Below are 17533 nucleotides of genomic sequence, written 5' to 3'. Positions count from 1 at the left end.
AGCATATAAACTCCAGGTATGTTACATATTTTTAATCCTGAGTATCTCCTACTACTAGATAACATATATTAGGCTAGAACTTAAAAGCATCAGAACACGAGAAAGATGTATGTCAAGTAACCAGTAATGTATACTTCATGCATTATTAAGGTTTTAATTCTTCGCATTTACAATATGCTTGAGGATGGCGTCACTCTTCCTCGGTCCGTCTCTCATTAGAGTCGTATGATAAGGACATCCGAGATTTACCAATGAGTCAATGCTGGCGGTGGGATTCGAGCCCATGTACTCTGCATAGTCCAATCCTATGAGCCAGCCAGAGTTGGCCCCCAACTGCGGTCGAATTCGACCGAAAAACCACCCTCCGCCGTACTCGGAAATAGTGTCGTTACTTGGCATTTGTCAATCATAGCCTCTGGATATGCACGTCCGCCGGAGAAACAAAAGAGACGGCTCATAGATCCTTTCCTTGGCGTTGCACTAGCTAGTTAGGGCTTACGAAGATTATCATCCCGGTAAGGGTGTATGAGTACAATATCATTATACGAGCAGTACCAGTGAGGGGAGACAGTACACCACTATTGCCTTCTCGCCAACACAGCAATGTTCATTGGCACCGAACACTGCCTTACTCGCATCATTTCTCCGTCTCAATGCCAGATTAGAAATTCAACTCGTCCCTCAGAGATTATCTTGTTCTGCCGGTTCCATGGCTATAAATAATTGTGTGATTATTCTGCCCCGAAAAACTGAAATTGTGTCATAGATTCAATATTATATTGCCTTTATACTCAATTGTGAGAGTCCTTTATTGCTGGGTATCCATTGACTCGAGCAATGGACTCCAATCATCATACGGTCCTCCTTTTCGGAGACGTCACAGATCGATGGGTGAGCAGCATTGACTATGTCTACAGTCAAGCCGCAACCAAACCATGGCTTCAGTCGTTCCTGGATAGCCTCTTCTCGGCCATTAGGTCGGGGACCAGGGCTATGGACCGAGCCATGCAAGACAGTCTTAGGAATTGCTCCAGTTTTCAAGAGCTCCCTGCGAAATATCGATACACCGGCGACGAGTTTGGGATGGCGCATGCCATGCTGATTTACGTCATTAGAGCCGTGGACCTACTGAAGTATGTGCTTTGTTCCCTCGTTGACATGCGGTTTATGTACCTCTGCACTGCTGACCACTTAAAGGGCTATCGACCGCGAGCCACAATTGCTTGACCCGAACCGACCCAGACCGGAGGTGATTGGTATCCCCGGGGGTCTATCCAGTGCTGCAGTCGTGCCAACTTCTACGAATCTCAAGTCTCTCTATGATGCATGTCTAGAGGCGGGTCGAGTGTGGGCAAGACTCTGTAATCTCATATTGGTGAGGTTAAGAGCCATGGAGGAGTGCCCTGGAACCTGGGGGTGGGCCGTCCTCGGAATACCGGCTAAGGAACTAGGTAAAACACTGGAACAGTTTCAAAATGTCATGGTAAGATCTTTGTTTTCCATGCCCCGGCTTTTTCTAGCCTGCGGTGGTAGGCTGACTCAAAGACCCAACAGGGAGTTCCGTCTCCTAAAAGAGCCAAGGTTGGTGTCAATGAAGACAGATGGAGCACCGTCATAGGACCACCTTCTAGCTTGGAGCTTGTGCTGAACGAATGTCCTACACAAAAGAATCTCCCAAAGAATGAGCTCGATATTCATGCCCTTCAGCATACCTTGAGCATCTCCGAAGCTGATATTGACTATATTGTTGGGAATTCTCTACTTCTGGATACGCCCTTACCCCTGGGATATAAGATATGCGGCTTGGATGAGGATCGTCATGACGCCGCTTACTCCGGCTGGAGTCATCTGCTGAGGGCTTCAGTATCACAAACTTTGTCACGGCCTTTGAACATTGTGCAAGCCGTAAGCCGGCTCAACGCCAATCTGGGGACATAAAGGCATGTTGATTTAAAGGCATGGGTCCCAGCAGCCACGCAGCCTATCTTTTCAAGTCTTTGCAGACTGCAGGAAGGGAAGTTTCTATTTGACGATAATTTATCTGCAAAGCCGCCGACCCCAGAGAGTAGATACGGTATCGCCGTCATCGGCATGGCCGGAAAAGGACCAGGCAGCGATGACCTCGAAGGATTCTGGAACGTGATCTTGAAAGGTGTTGACCTCCACCAAGAGGTCCCCCCCGATCGCTTTGACGTGAAGGAGTACTACTGCCCCAAGCATCCACCGGCAGGCCCCGGCAAATGCACCATGACCTGTAGGCACGGGTGCTTCATGAATAATCCCGGACACTTCGATTCTAAATTCTTTCACATCTCGCCCAAGGAAGCCATGTTGATGGACCCCGCCCATCGGTTGTTCCTAATGAACGCATACGAAGCCCTAGAAATGGCCGGATATTCGGATGGCCAGACCAGGTGGACGGATCCGACCAAGATCGCGACGTTCTTCGGTCAATGTAATGATGAGTGGCATGTAGTTGGCCATCGCAAACTGGGGTGTGATGCCTACACGTTACAGGCTGTTTAGCGTGCATTCGGATTGGGTCGGCTGGCCTTCCAGTTCAATTGGGAGGGACCGAACTATGCACTCGATGCTGCATGTGCAGCGACAAGTTCACGTATCCATCTTGCCTGCATGAGCTTAACGGCAAAGGACATCGATATGGCCGTAGCAGGGGCCGCCAACGTATTATCCATTCGCATTCATTCACCAGTCTGAGCCGGTCGGGAGTCTTGTCCGACTCTGGGAATTGCAAGACGTATCGCGATGATGCAGATGGTTACTGTCGCGCCGACTTCAGTGGTGCTGTGGTACTAAAACGACTGGACGATGTCATTACATCCATCACAACATCTGACGCTGCTGCCCAGGAACGATTGTTCCATAAGGTCCTTCGAAAGGCATGCGTGACTCCAGAGGATATCTCATATGTAGAGATCAATGGAACGGGTACCCAGGTTGGCGATAAAGCAGAAATGGGAGCGGTTTCCAGTGTCTTTTCGAAGCGGCGTGATGGAGAGCTTCTGCCAGTAGGAGCCATCAAGGCGAACCTCGGCCACAGTGGGGCAGTGAGTAACCGACGTCAAGCTCAACATTGGCAGACGCTAAATAACCAAAGGCTGCAGGAATGTCTTCTCTGCTCAAGAGCATATTCATGTTTCAAAAGGGTACCATACCACCACAGGCAGGGATGCCTCATACCCTCAACCCCAACTTTCCACCCCTAACCCAGAGGGGGTGGAGCAAGATAGTGCGTTGGAATTGGAACGCGCCCTGTTTGGTAGGTAGATTGGGTTTATATATACTAGAATTAATCTTTCTCTCTAGACTACTAATAGATTCTTAAGTTAGATAAAGTTTCCTTTTAATCTAGTTTCTTATTAAACTAGGCTATATCTATTATCAAGTTTATAGAGTATTAATTATTTTAAATAGTATATTATTATAACTAGAAGTTAAAGCAAAAAATCTAGTTAAAATTCGCTATAGCTAATAACATTTCTTAGCTATTAATTTTTACTATGTTAATTTTAACTAGAGTGGTACGGTTTAATCGCTGGACTCGACCTGAACCCGCCCCAAACCGGCTGCGGGTCGGGGGCGGTTTCTAGATCTAGGAACCGCCGCGGGTTTCGGGTTCCAGGGTCAAAACCCGCCTAAATCTAGGGGACCCGAAAGGGTTCAGGGCTATATATATAGCCAATTTAATCTCCTTAATAGATCTCTCTCCAGATATTAGTAGGTTGTCAACTTTAATATAGCAGTTAATAGTAATCACCCTTATAAAGACCAACTCGTTACTGGACTTATAACATGACTAAAATAAACTTGATAAATAGTTCTGCTAAGGATTCCAGTTCTAGTACTCTGATCGTAACTGGGAGTAAAGCGAAATCCAGCACACCTAAAGCCTCTGATATATTAGTAAACAGTTTCTGAAAAGAATAGAATATATCTATAATAATGATAACCATTTCCAACAGCACTGTATTATTATCCAATGCTGACGGTCTAAGGTCTTGGCTTATCTTTTCAACGGCTATACTATTCAGTGTCAATTTTTAACTATAGTTCTTTCGTGACTAGGTACTTGTGCTTGTCAGAGCTCAGCACTGTGACTTAGTTACGCATCCTTCATTGGGCGTTTTCCTATAAGCTATCCTTTACTTCTGAGTCCCATGTCATAAAATACCACTGTCTCCTTCCATTCCAGCTGGCTCGAAGGCACCTTTATGGAGGTCAATCCCTTCGCACTAACATGTAGATCTTGTTTCTGCCTTCCCTTGGATCGAATTGGATACAGTAGGTATTTACTAGCGCTCTAATAGTTGCAAGAGGAATTTGTCTGAGGATAAGAATGTAAACATAAGTTATCAAAACAATATTCCACCTTCATTAGCAGGCGACATAGGACAAACTTTCCAGTCAGATCAAACCATTAGCCGGGCACTTGCTGTGGAGAATTGCCGTGACCAGGCTTAGGTAGGTGATCAGTCCACATGGGTCATATGAATTGTAAAATCTGGTGGTCTAGGCCCTGACTGAACAGGATAGGCGCCGTTTGCGGATACAACCACAACAGAGAACCATGCTGGTCAACCAAACTTTAACTGATTTTAACTTGGCATCAATTTCACACAAGCTATGAGTAGGTTTTAAGGTCAGATCATAGGTTCACAGGTATGATTCATAACACTATTATCAATAGGATTTTGGTTGTATTGTTATATGGTGCTTTAGTGTAGTCCACATGCAGTGGAGATATAACGTGCAGCACAATGACCTAGACCTCATCATAGTACAAATATGATACACACCGCGTATTACTTGGATGATGCCGGAGCATCCGGACGCACCAATTGGCGATATAGTCTAGACCAGCATTTAGTTGGGGGTTGCACTGTGGCAGACGTCATATTACCTCACGGACTTTTTACGCTCTGTAAAGGCCGATTATTCGACTACAATTAGCCTGCAGCATGGGAGTGAGTTGAGTGACCATTATATCGCGTCATGGATTATGCACGTGAATATAAACTATGTAATACTTTATACCAAATATATCACAAGAGAGGAAGCCCAGTTGATATAAGCTTTTCTTTTTTCAGTAGCTAACACCTTCCTAACTAACATCACTTTGACAATATGTCCCACCACCTCACCAGAAACCGCAGGAAACAAGAGCAACTCAACCTCAAAATGTTTCCCCTACGACGAAACCCAGCGAACATGGACCGCGACGTAAGTAGATCGAATCCATGCATTACCAAACTCGCAGCGGTGAGGGTTCAGTTCCTAGCCTAAGAAATCGTACCGGTTTCGGCTTCCCTGGGTGAAACCGATTTGAGTTCAGTCAGATCACTGTTTTGCTTGGTAATCACTATTTCTAGGATTCCTGTAAACATACTAATATCTAGTATTTAGCTTATCTGAATATGAAACGTCAATTCAAAATATCTAGGGGTTGATAAGATATAAGGGGATATTCATTTCTGTTTTGGGGTTGTATAAAAGTAGGGATGGTATATATACAAATATATATCAACCGACAATTAGTTTGGTCTTAAAACGTCCTTTGGTCACCACTCATTTAATCCTATAGATATTGGATTGATATTTGAATAGGTTAGGTTTGGTTCCAACTGGGGTTGGACTCGTCCAAACTCGGACTAAACGCAGCTCTAAGTCTGATAGGCTTCTGCCTATGCCTATGCCTGCTGCTATGCCTGCAGCACCTGGTCCACTACTACCAAGGTATGCTACTTATTGAATATACCTTTAGGGGCCGAAGGCGCTGAACCAGGCGGTTTTGGTTGGTTGTCATTGTTCCGCAATTCTGCCTGTCACATCCGCCTCACGCTAATGCGGCGGTGTTGGTGTCGTAACAGTAGGCTAGTAGCTACCCTATATCTACTGTATAATTATTGTGATACTCTCACTCCCTTTTATATTTTAATCTAAACTACAAGGAATATAGAGGTCTAACTACTAATTATATAATTAATATTGGTCACTAGATATTTTTGCATGTCCCACAGACGTCAACGAAAACACACACATACCTATCAATATCACAATAGCATGGGATAGTATAAAAGCATAGACTCCAGAGTAGATAGGCAGGTGTGGAAATAAAACATAGACTCTGCACTGTGGGGGCACTCTGGGCGCCCATAATCAGTATGCGACCCGTGGACTCCGTTCACGACACCATTACTAGGGAAAACCCAACGGCCGCCTCACTTCGTACACTGGGGTAAAAACCTCTCCTGAGGCCAAGCAGCGCTGCTTGAGATCCTCAGACCATGGTCCATGGCATGCTATGTCATAAGCATGTAGGACCGGCAGGTCGGTCGATCTTAACTATAGAGCCGTTTGCAGCCAAGCTTTGATATCATATATGGTGCCACTAATAAAGTCAAAACCATAGGAGTGATAGGACTGAGTACTGGCTAGATAACCCACAGCCTCTGCCCCACAAAAGGAAATATAAAAGAAAAACTTAATATTAGGTTACATCGCCACGCATGTCTCGACTCTTGAGTAGAGGTCCTGTGGAAGCAGTTGTCGAAGGAAAATAATTCAATAGATGACATGATGTGCATGTAAAATAAGTGAAAATGACCTACATTCTACCAGACTTTCTTTTTATGTCATGGCTCTTGCCATGACGCCATCTCAGTATAGGCCATAGCTGTTCTAGATTTATGAATATATAGGTGACATACTAGCAGTTACTGTATATAGTAATGGTCGCCGCATATAGCAATAGCTCTGTGAACGTCATAATGACCATTATCAACTAAAAAGGATTAGATTAGTTAGAATCCCTCCCTCTAGACCTTTACATTACTCAGTGGGAGATATAAAAAGACACATTTATCCCAGTCTAATCCTTTTCATGCAATGGAAGAAGCACTATTCATTTTGAATCTTGTGATTCAGATACAAAATCTTGGAAGCTTGAAATAATAATTATATTACACCAGCTGTCAACATGAAGGCATTCACTATCATTCTTCTGACCTCTATTCCTTTTACCTATGCTGCCTGTTGGACCGGTGGCTGGCCAAGTCGATGCAAAAATAAGGATGGTCCAGTCAGCGGTGACTACACGAGAACCAAGGAGATCTGTGATAATGTTGGAGGCGATATGTGCAACTGTATCAGGCAGGCTGAAGCGTATTGCGAGTTTGATACTCAGGATCAGGCTGATGAATTCGAGTCTGAGTGTGAGAGCCAGTCTGGCTGGTCTTCGTGGAACTGCGGTTGGTAGTTTGGCACTGGCTTGCCATACAGCTGGATGCAATACTGGTGCAAATGCTTATACTTCTGATTACTTTTCTGACACCTCATTTGAAACGCAGCTAAAATGTAACTGGCAAGTCATGGAATATCTATCCTGTTGTGTATTTCAACTGGAAGACGCGCGCTGCGCACGCTGTGGCCCTGAAACGATAAAAAGGGGAGGGAGAAAGAGTGACGTGAGGCTATCGAAACGGATTGAATGGAAAAGTGAACGTTGCGGGTGATGAAAAAGCAGTCGAAGGAGGTTAGTTAACTAGTTAACTATTTTGATTGGGCAAGAATATCTGCATATGAAGTTTTCCGCATACTCTGAGAACGTCTCTCGGGTGTAGGGGAGGTGAGCTGGGGTAAATAGTCTGCTTCATCGGCCGTTTCTGTCCAAGTGAACTGAGTTTCCGTATCATCATCTCGTTCTATTCGATTGCTTCGTCCGGGTGGCTGTGATGAGGTGATGGATGATGGTCAAGTTGGTGAGCGGACTTGGATGGGGTGCTAGGTGTAGCTCGTTGGGTCCACCGGTCTGTTCGTTTTCGCTTGCCGAGGGTTGAGGAAGGAGTGGGGGGCAAAGGCTGAGGTGGTGCTGGTAGAAAGTGTACGTCTTCTGTCATAATCGCCAATTGCTGGTTTTCTTTTGTGAGCCCGAAGATGCGGCCGGTGATGAATACCTGGGCGTTAATGGACAGCGATGGAAGTTGACCCAGCGCTGGCCATTATTGAAGTAGGCGGGTAGTGGGAAGGTATGGTGAGTTCGACTGGAGGTATGGTAAACTGTTGATTGAAGCCGGTAATGAAATAGCGTTGACCCGTTGTTCAGCTGCCCTCCACGCTCGCAGATGGTGCCAAGGAATATAACGGTCGGTTGCACGGCCTCTAAGCAGTGCATGGCCGTTAGGAAGGAACCCCAGGCGTAGATGAACACATTGAGCTGGTAGATTTAAGATCGGGTTGTTTGGCTGAAGAATCGAATCAGAGTCGGAATATCCCCTTGGTTAACATCGTCCGATTATTCGTCCCTATCCGGGATGTTCAGGGAAAGGCGTAACTGCAACGCAAGGTTTTTACTGGGGCGTGTCGGGTCAGGTTCAACACAATCAATAAAGTCTCGAATGTGGATAGTAGCTGGACAGGTCCTATTTGGCGGCATATCCGGACATGATATTGGGCAGTCGTTGTATCAACCGGTGTTTATAATAGATCAGTCGGATAGTTTTACAAGTGGGCAGGTGTTGGTCTATTTAAACCATTTATAATGGTAGCTAGTTTAATGATCGGAGTAACTTCATGCTCTAGTGATATTAAATGATAGATCAGAATAATCTCGGCTCTTGTTTTATGTGAACGTGAATGGTTGAGGATGCTTGAATAGTATACTGCGACATCAGCGGGCCTTCGTATTCGTGCATACTGTAGGCCTGTGTAACATGAAGACTTATACGTGCACCTAGGTCATTGGCGGGTTGCTTGGAATGGTCTGCCACTCATTCAGAGTACTTTCCTCTAGGGCCTATAAATGTCGCACCTCCAGCAGGCGGGGGTCCGGTTGACGATCGAGGTCTTTCATGTCGACTGGCTGTAGAAGATGGAGTCCATTGAGCCATCGGAGCCGGGAAAGCTGGACATACATAGAGCAGTATTTTCGGTGCGAATGTTGGCCTCGCGCCATGCGGTTGTCTTTGAAATCAAGAATGGCGGACGTAAGTGTTCTTCCCTGGACTTTATAGTTGGTCAAGCAAAAGGCCGGGAAGATTGGAATCTGTTTTTCGAATGGAGTAGTCTTCTAGAGACAGGAAAGCTTCAAGTGGGAAGATAGGCAATATGTTGGAGTCGAGTGATTGGAGTGAAATCAGCTTTGGGCGATCTGGTTTGAAGAGAAGATACACTAGAGGTTTGTTGCAGAAAATATAGTGATTATTCAAAGTATAGAACTCAGCTGGCCCAGTTATGATATATAAATGCGATTTGCGAGGGAACTTTCCTATGGGATCCAAAACAATTCCTACAGCTGTGCCTGTTGCCCCGTTGACCAAGCCAGCCGACGTGTTTATATTTGTCAATAGCATGACTAGCATAAAATAGGTATAGAGAAGGAGTCTCAGGGAACGGACCTGCCGTACCGTGGTCAGGAAGGTGAAGAACGTCATCTGCGCGGAGTCTCGAGTTTCCTAGGCCGGACGATCTCGTTCGCGTTTCAAGGGAAGGAAAAACGTAGATAGTCTGGTGTCTGATCACGGCGAAGTTCTCAGTTTGGTGGCGATTGATGACATGTTTGAAGACTATTGAGCGTGACTATGGCGGTTGTATCCTGCGGATGGGAATTTGCGAGCGAAGTAATGGCTCTTCCATTCAGCATCAGAACGTCGTTAGATGTTAAGCTGCCGGTTCGTGCACGTCTAAGTAGTAACTGGTATGGCACGTCCTCCGTCTGACGCATCCGTTCGTCTGGAATGATGACCTGACTGAACCGGTGCCAGATAAGTCTGCCGTCGGTATCTACATCATTCTGTGGTGGTTTCCATAATGGCTGACTCCGAACAGGAGGAAATTGGTAAAAATCTCCCATGAGAATGACGATCGGTAAGCCACTGAACAGGTCGGGAGATGTTCTATCGAGCGATCGGGCCGATTTACAGTGACTGTTGATAGTATTGAGTGTGGAACGATCGGTCATGCTAACTTCATCATTAACCATAATGATTTTACGTGACCACAGCCGACGGACTCTTAGGCCTTTCACTGCGGCTCAAGAACAGTTTAAGGAAATGCCCAGAGACGTATGGTAAGTATTACCCCAAATAAGATCAGCTACGGCTCCTGTCGGGGCCATAAATATAAGTTCATATTTGCAGCGAAGCAAGTCCATTCCTGCGACAATTTCCTTGATTATTTGACTTTTACCGACGCCCCCTTCACCACCTACATAAAGAAGTGTTTGTTGTCGCTGAGACCAATCATATGGGAAACAGGCCCAGCTGAGCGCCTCGGAAATAATCCTTTGGACAACTATGGCTTGCTTTCTGTTTAAAGGAATGATCTCGCTGACCAGACTGGACAGTGAAGCACCTGTAGGTGCGACCCCTACGCGTGACCCGCGCTCCTCCACGTCTGGTATAGCTTCAGGCTCAACTAGAAGCGGCAGCAAGATGCCGTCAGTAATTTTGTCATTAAAGTCATCTAGATCTGGAGCAGGTCCAATAGTATTATCTTGGTCGGCTTGAGCATTGATGTCCCTGAGACATGCCTCCCAGCTTTGGAGGAGTATGGCAGGAGCAAATTTGAGACCGGCAGCTTTGCATAGCACATTGCTCGCAATGTCAAGTGGTTGAACATGTTCGAACCAAAAGGAATGACATCGAAGAGACAGTGCAGCCAGGGCAGTAATTTGTTGTTGGGCATCACGTAGTACCCGGTCCCAGAGTCGGCTAATTGAAGAGAAGGCAGTTAGAAGGGTCTCCGTACTAAAAGTCTCATCAATATTGGAATCAGGGCAGGAGCCCTCATTGTCTGACTCGGGATACAGATCTCCATCGTGCAGGTCCTCATCTATACCCTAGTATATTGGGGATTCTTACAGACCCTTGTCTAGCGTACCTCATCAAAGGCGGACACACAAGGCAGAATAATAATAGAATAATAATGGCCAATTTCTAAAGCTGATCATCTACGGCTGCCCTAATCTATTAGCCGGTGGACAGGGCACGCGCCATAACAGGGATAGCTGCCAATTTCGTAGCAGGCGGTTTTTGGTTGGAAATGAGGCCAACCACTCTTCGTTTCAGAGAGCTGCAAGGGAGGAGTGGGATCTGAAAGGACTCAGAGGACTCAAGAATATACAGAGTTTTCGGGCGGAAGCAGGCCGCGGGGTGGTCATCGACCTTATCTAACAAGGGACGAGTGGTAGTAAGGTATAGGATATAGATCGTATGCTGAAGTCTTCTCAGAAATCAGGTATTAAAACTGCCGACAGACCGTCTGAGGACGCATGCTTTCCAGAAACCCTGAGAAGCCAGGCACGTGATGCAATTTAGCGCGCCTATTCTTAGTCTACAACATTCCCTGCCACGTTTCAGTCAAGATTGCTTCAACTTCCCATCATTTCTTCGCTCTCCTATTCCTCTTTCCTCACCATCATTCCCCCATGCGCGCTTTGCTGATGAGACGTATTCGCCATTGATCTAGTTCACTGAGCCCCTCAGACGCAAACTAGCCGATCCTTTGCGGTCCCTCCCTCATCATTTGAGCGCGGTCTGCGCTGCTTTCGTTGGCCCGACCTCGTCGGCCCAGTATATCACAATGCAGTGGCTGAATAACTTTTCGAAGTCGCTCTACTCTTTAGAAACCCTTGATATGCGCTTTGCAAAATCAACTACCGCGTCTCAGAACTCCGCAAGTGACGCTTCCAGAACTTCTGCTTCAAAGCTGGACAAACGTTCACCCTTATCCGGCACGAAACCGTCCAAATGGTGGACAATCGAGTACTGTATCTATTATCTTGTCTTCATCATCGTTATTCCGACAATGGTGAAGCAGGTCTATGACATATCAAAACCGGGAAGCCCTGGCTGGGACTCTTTCTCGAAAAGATTGTCTCGGGGCTGGATCCCTGGTCGCCAGATTGACAACTCTGACGCACAGTACGCTAATTTTCGGGACAACCTATCTTACCTCATAACCCTTCTTATACTGCATCCATTGTTTCGCAAGCTGTATGGCACATTCTGGCGAATTGACAATTACAAGCTCCCGGATGGCAGCAACAACAGTCTGTCCCATGATCCATCCTCGTTGGCCGTTGCAGACGCCAGACTGCAGCGTCGGACCTTCTTTGATTTTGGCTTCGGGATTATCTTTCTCATTGCGCTGCACGGCGTTTCGGCGGCAAAAGTTTTTCTGATCTTCTATGCCAACTTCAAGATTGCGACACAGCTTCCCAGAAGCTACGTGCCTGTCGCCACCTGGGTCTTCAATGTTGGTATTCTGTTCGCGAACGAGTTTTGCCGCGGATATCCCTTGTCCGTGATCGCTCGGATTTTATTGCCGGATATCAAGGCTGCGCAAGATGTTGGAGCAAGAATCGACAGCTACAGTGGTCTCATTCCTCGGTGGGAGGTACTCTTTAAGATCTCGATATTACGCCTGATCTCATTCAATTTGGACTACTATTGGGCTCAAGCGGAGGGTAACTCGAATTTGACCGAGGTCAGTATTGAATTCATGCAAGCCTCGACGATAATCGCTAATTAAACCTAAGAAGAAGCATGTAGCCGCTTTGTTCCTTAGCGAACGTGATAGAGTTTCATATGGCGTCGCTTTACGGGACTTTAACCTCAAAACTTACTTTGCCTATACGCTATACGCACCTCTTTACCTCGCGGGTCCAATTTTGAGCTTCAACGACTTCGTCTTTCAGTCGCGAAATTGCCTGCCGACCACAACCATGGTCAGGACCTCTCTCTACGGGCTGCGCTTCCTCATCACCGTCCTTTGTATGGAGCTGGTTCTGCATTACTCTTACGCAGTGGCCATCATCAAGAGTTCACCTTCATGGACACAATATACTCCCTACCAGCTCGCCATGCTTGGATATTTCAACCTGCACGTCGTCTGGCTGAAGCTGCTTATCCCTTGGCGTTTCTTCCGACTGTGGGCCTTGGTAGATGGACTTGACGCGCCGGAGAACATGGTCAGATGCATGTCTGACAATTATTCGACACTAGCATTTTGGCGTGGCTGGCATCGAAGCCTGAACAGGTGGATTGTCCGGTATATCTACGTTCCTCTTGGCGGCAACGGAGGTGGCAAGGTCAAAACCATGTTGAATGTCCTGGCAGTATTCACCTTCATCGCCCTTTGGCACGACATCAATCTGCGTCTGTTGGCGTGGGGTTGGCTAACTACATTGTTCATCCTGCCTGAGGTGATCGCTATGATTATCTTCCCAAAACGCAAGTGGAGGGACTGGCCAGAGACGTTCAGGATCCTTTGTGGCATAGGGGCAACAGGAAACATCCTCATGATGATGGTGGCAAGCCTCGTAGGTTTCGTAATGGGTGTCGACGATGTCAAGGAGATGGTCAAGGGCATCTTCGCAGGCTGGTTTAATGCCGGCTTCGTCACGGCGGCTGTGATGTGCCTTTTTGTAAGTGCGCAGATCATGTTTGAGCATAGAGAGGGGGAGAAGAGACAGGGGATCAATCTGAAATGTTAAGAGTTGTTTGGAGCAGCCATCTTGGCAAAGGGCGGCTAGGTGGAAGGTGCTGTAGGCCACCAGCTCTCCAAATAGATGTGCCCAACCGCGACCCTTCTACTGACGCCCTCTCTGGTATCAACAAACATCATATCAATCGGAACCCCCTTATCGTGACTCACTGCCTCGTACAACGATGCATTTTTATCTTTAGGTAATGACCATGTGCCCTGCATCGAAATTGCTAGGTCGAACCAAACGCTCTCGGTCTCGCCATAAATCCCCTGTAGATACCTCTGACTGGAGCATGAAAATTCCAGCGAGTCAATTTCCTTCCGTCGGCAGTCAAGAAATGACTTTTGCCATCTGGACCAAGAAGGGAAGTAAAATTCCCTTGTGCTGGGATGCGGGGGGTATGGTTGTCATCGCATGTCGCATCGCATGCCGTCTAGAGGAGCATTTCTCCAAAACCCTCCAATCGAACACCGAGTAATGCCTGCCACTAAAAAGAAGTTCCAAAATACCGATCAAAACAGAAAGAATGTCAGAATCAAAAGAAAGCTCCCTTTGAGTGAAGGTATCCACCATAGTTCCGTAGCCAACAAGGCCGAACCATGAGAGGTTCACCGGCGCATAGTGCAGTTCGTGTAGGATCAAGTCCTCCATCTGCGGTTCACGGGTGCTGTCGTCCTCGAAGGTGGCGCCTTGATCGGAGAAGAATAGTCTTTGGGACGACAGCATCGCCTCCTGGAATGACCATCCTCGAGTGGCCCATCTTGAACGATCAATGAGGCTTTTGTATGAATCATATTGTCTGGCAAAATAGATACCTGCGTGGTATGATTGCAGCAATGGCTCTCTGTGTTTGGAGACACCTTACAAGCCGTCATGGGCACCGTCGCCAATCAACTGTGCGATGGTCACTAACGAATGGGCGTAGATGCTTCCCATCGAGTTGATCTGATCTTTTTTCCCTTGATTTTCCTCTTGTATAATGCACAATCTTTCAACTCAGAGATACGGAATACCCATCTTGGAGCAGACGGTGATAGTGTCTTATATCGTCCTTGGAACCCTATCTGGCTGATATTCTCCATCGTTCCTTGGAGATCCGACTTGGCCGTGTATCCCCATACATAGCTCAACGCTGCATACTTCTCCGCCACAACCACTTTGACAACTGCTCTTGAACGTCAATCAGGCGAAACTCAGGTGAACATTGCCAGGCTCCTGAAGAGCACTGCTGCAACCAACTCCCAGCTCTTTCCCAATTCACCACCGGCTCCGGTTGAGGCTTCTGCATGTGACACAAATCTTCCCAGCTCGGTATCTCCGCCAGGACCTCCAATTTATATGGAAATAATCCCAGGAGCCAGGCATCGGGAGCTCTGTTTAATGGTACCATCAACCTGTGTCAATTCACCAGGTATAAAGAAAGAAAGACAGACTCCCACGCAGATCCAACCCCATCTTAAACCCACCCTTCATCTCCGAAAGCGTCCGCCCAAACAAGTCAACGCTAATCCGCACCGGACTACACGGAACTGCTTCCTACACCGGTGGAAACGCACGGACTAACATGTGGCAGAGGCTGCACGAAGCAGCCCGTTCCCTGACCTCTCCCAGACTCCCAACCCACAAGATGAACCCAGCATCATAGAGTTCAGTCCCTCAGCTTTTCCTGCGCAATATACCATGCAGCCCACAGCGCGCAATGTGCCCGAGCCGCAGGTGACGACATATCTGGCACAAAGAGTCGCCATCAACGTCAGGGCAGCGACCGCAATCGGTGTGGAAGAAGAATTTTTGGAGAATTGACAGAAAGTCTTGATCTGAATGAGACTTGTACATAGTAATCTCGATCTCGGTCTTCCAGTTGAATTTTGAAGGCGTAGGTCCACTCGAGGCATGCACATAGTGCACAGAGCTCCTTTTCAATGGTTTCTGGATCGAATTCCATTATGAGAGCGGTTGTAAACAGGAAATGGCCACGCACAGCTGGCTTGGGTCATTGTTTTGATGGCGCCATAAGATGATCCAAGCCAACCAGGGGTAGAAGTGGGTCGGTTGCCAACACATCAAGAACTGGGGGTTTGGATAAGGCTTTTGGCAGGATATGTACTAAAAGTCGTACAATAGTGGAAAGAGAATGATGGGCCGTGGGAGATCATCAGAAGCCTACACGAAGTAGTGGACGAGGATGCCGAGTATGGCCTTTGCTAATCTAGAGTGGATAGCCATATCGAGCTCTTCGCATGACATGCCGGAGAAGATTGGTGAATTGGTCAAGTGAGCACACAACGGCATAATGGTTCAAGGACGAAGCGGAATTCTACGCTTTGATATTGGGCTAGATTGAGGACTCTGGTGTATGATATCTCCTTTACATGCAAGGCACACATTCTTCCAAGACCTTTGCACAATCTTCCCTTCGGCCACCCATCATACTTACTGTTTTTTCTGCATGGATGTTTCTGCCCGGCCGTAGGTTCGCAAGTACGACGCCATGGAGTTGTCTTCAAGGGTTAGCTGCAGCTCCATCTTAAATGGCATGGGAAAGACTTACAACTCCTCACTCCCTTTCTCCGGTTCAGGTCCATATACCGAGGCCGGTCCTATCAAGGTAAGTCGGGGGAACGAAAAATCAAAGAAGGCAACGATCCTCACCTCCTCTTTGGCTCCATTCTCAAGCCAGGATTTGACTTCGGTTGCATCCACCGACGATGCCGTTGCAGCCGCGGGGATTGCCCGGATAACAGTCTTGAAAGTAGCAAGATCCGTTAATCCGACTTGTTCAACTGCCTGTCTGCTTCTCCTGACCAGTTCAAGGTCCGATTCCAACTGGGCCTTTTCTTTGGTCTTTGCAGCAATTTCAGCTCTCACCTCTAGGTGCTTCTGATCAGCCATGCAGACAATGCAATCGTTACAAGATTAAACTTACTACCCGCTCGGATCATATGACCAGTGGTAGTGGCAAGGGCCAAGCCAGCAATGATCAGTCCTCCAATGTCCTCCAATCTAGGAGTTGTCAGACTAAGGATAATCCATGCATAGAGTGAAACATACCGTAATCGCATTGTTATGGGGAGGGTAGAGCGTGGCCAGTGAGTCAGTGATTGGAATAATGCCTGCGGCCAGATGTGAGACAGCCTGGGCCGCAGTCTCTATATCTGTTAATTTCTTTTCAAGCTCAATCAATTTAGCCTTGATTGCCTGGATTTCCCTAGTGAGCTCGCCTTCTTTGCCCTTGGCCCATTCTACAAATCTATCAATGAGCTCCTTCAGGGCGCCAGCAAGGTCGTCCGAGTCTGTTTCAAGCTTTTGGCTCTCCCTGGCAAGCGGCTCCACTCTCTAATCCAGGGACGGTGGTATAAGCAGGGCTTATTATAATAGAATTAAATAAAAGAGTTATCTATAATTAGCTGCGAGCTTTTGCAAGTGATTTTAATATACTATTTTTTTATAATCTTATTATACTATATAAAATAATATTAGATTATATTAAAATTTTAGATAGTAAACTAGTAGATATTTAAATATTATTAAAATATTTTATATTTAGTTAGACTATTAAAAAGACTATTAAATTATAGATTAAAATAATTATATTTTTAAATAGAATTTTATTAAAATATAGCTTTATTTTTATTATTAAAATATATTTTATATATTATTAAATAAATATAAATAATAAAAGTATAGCTAATTATCTATATATATTATAATATATAAATTATATTTATTTATATATTAAATTAAACTACTTTTTTTAAAATTTTTAAATATTTAAGAAAATTTCTATTAAGATTACTAGTTATTTATATAATATTTAAATAAATATTAATATAATTAAATATTATAAAAATTAAATTAATTAATTATTCTAATAAAGAGATTTTTAAAATATTTTTACATTAGGGTCAACATTAGGGCCAACATTTAGGGTCAACATTAGGGTCAACATTAGGGTCAACATTAGGGTCAACATTAGGGTCAACATTAGGGTCAACATTAGGGTCAACATTAGGGTCAACATTAGGG

At 45.9% G+C, this 17533-nt stretch overlaps 4 protein-coding genes across 4 annotated transcripts; 2 read left to right on the top strand and 2 right to left on the bottom strand.

Annotated features, from left to right (window-relative positions):
- Nucleotides 1-837: 837 nt before the first annotated feature.
- F9C07_4158 (putative PKS-like enzyme) lies at nucleotides 838-3346 on the top strand (the record flags this gene model as incomplete). Its single annotated transcript, XM_071511186.1, has 6 exons — nucleotides 838-1133; nucleotides 1198-1483; nucleotides 1555-1905; nucleotides 2050-2495; nucleotides 2606-3068; nucleotides 3119-3346. The coding sequence occupies 6 exons, from the start codon at nucleotides 838-840 to the stop codon at nucleotides 3344-3346; spliced, it is 2070 nt and encodes a 689-aa protein (XP_071364724.1).
- Nucleotides 3347-9547: 6201 nt separating this feature from the next.
- F9C07_2210802 (uncharacterized protein) lies at nucleotides 9548-10963 on the bottom strand (the record flags this gene model as incomplete). The annotated part of the gene is made up of 3 exons (XM_071509656.1): nucleotides 10878-10963; nucleotides 10096-10855; nucleotides 9548-10041 (listed from the first exon to the last, which is right to left on the bottom strand). The coding sequence occupies exons 1-3, from the start codon at nucleotides 10899-10901 to the stop codon at nucleotides 9548-9550; spliced, it is 1278 nt and encodes a 425-aa protein (XP_071364723.1). The 5' UTR covers nucleotides 10902-10963.
- A 689-nt stretch (nucleotides 10964-11652) lies between these two features.
- Nucleotides 11653-13513, top strand: F9C07_2064415 (putative glycerol uptake protein; the record flags this gene model as incomplete). Its single annotated transcript, XM_041290579.2, has 2 exons — nucleotides 11653-12504; nucleotides 12557-13513. 2 exons carry the CDS (start codon nucleotides 11653-11655, stop codon nucleotides 13511-13513), a joined length of 1809 nt encoding a protein of 602 aa, XP_041143866.2.
- A 2541-nt stretch (nucleotides 13514-16054) lies between these two features.
- F9C07_4156 (uncharacterized protein) lies at nucleotides 16055-16569 on the bottom strand (the record flags this gene model as incomplete). Its single annotated transcript, XM_071511185.1, has 2 exons — nucleotides 16055-16377; nucleotides 16434-16569. 2 exons carry the CDS (start codon nucleotides 16567-16569, stop codon nucleotides 16055-16057), a joined length of 459 nt encoding a protein of 152 aa, XP_071364722.1.
- Between the last annotated feature and the right edge of the window lie 964 nt (nucleotides 16570-17533).

Source organism: Aspergillus flavus, chromosome 3, assembly GCF_009017415.1.
Source record: "Aspergillus flavus chromosome 3, complete sequence".
In the NCBI taxonomy this organism is placed as follows: domain Eukaryota; kingdom Fungi; phylum Ascomycota; class Eurotiomycetes; order Eurotiales; family Aspergillaceae; genus Aspergillus; species Aspergillus flavus.
The sequence above is the reverse complement of the archived record's forward strand: the minus strand, read 5'-3'. Positions and strand labels throughout refer to the sequence as shown.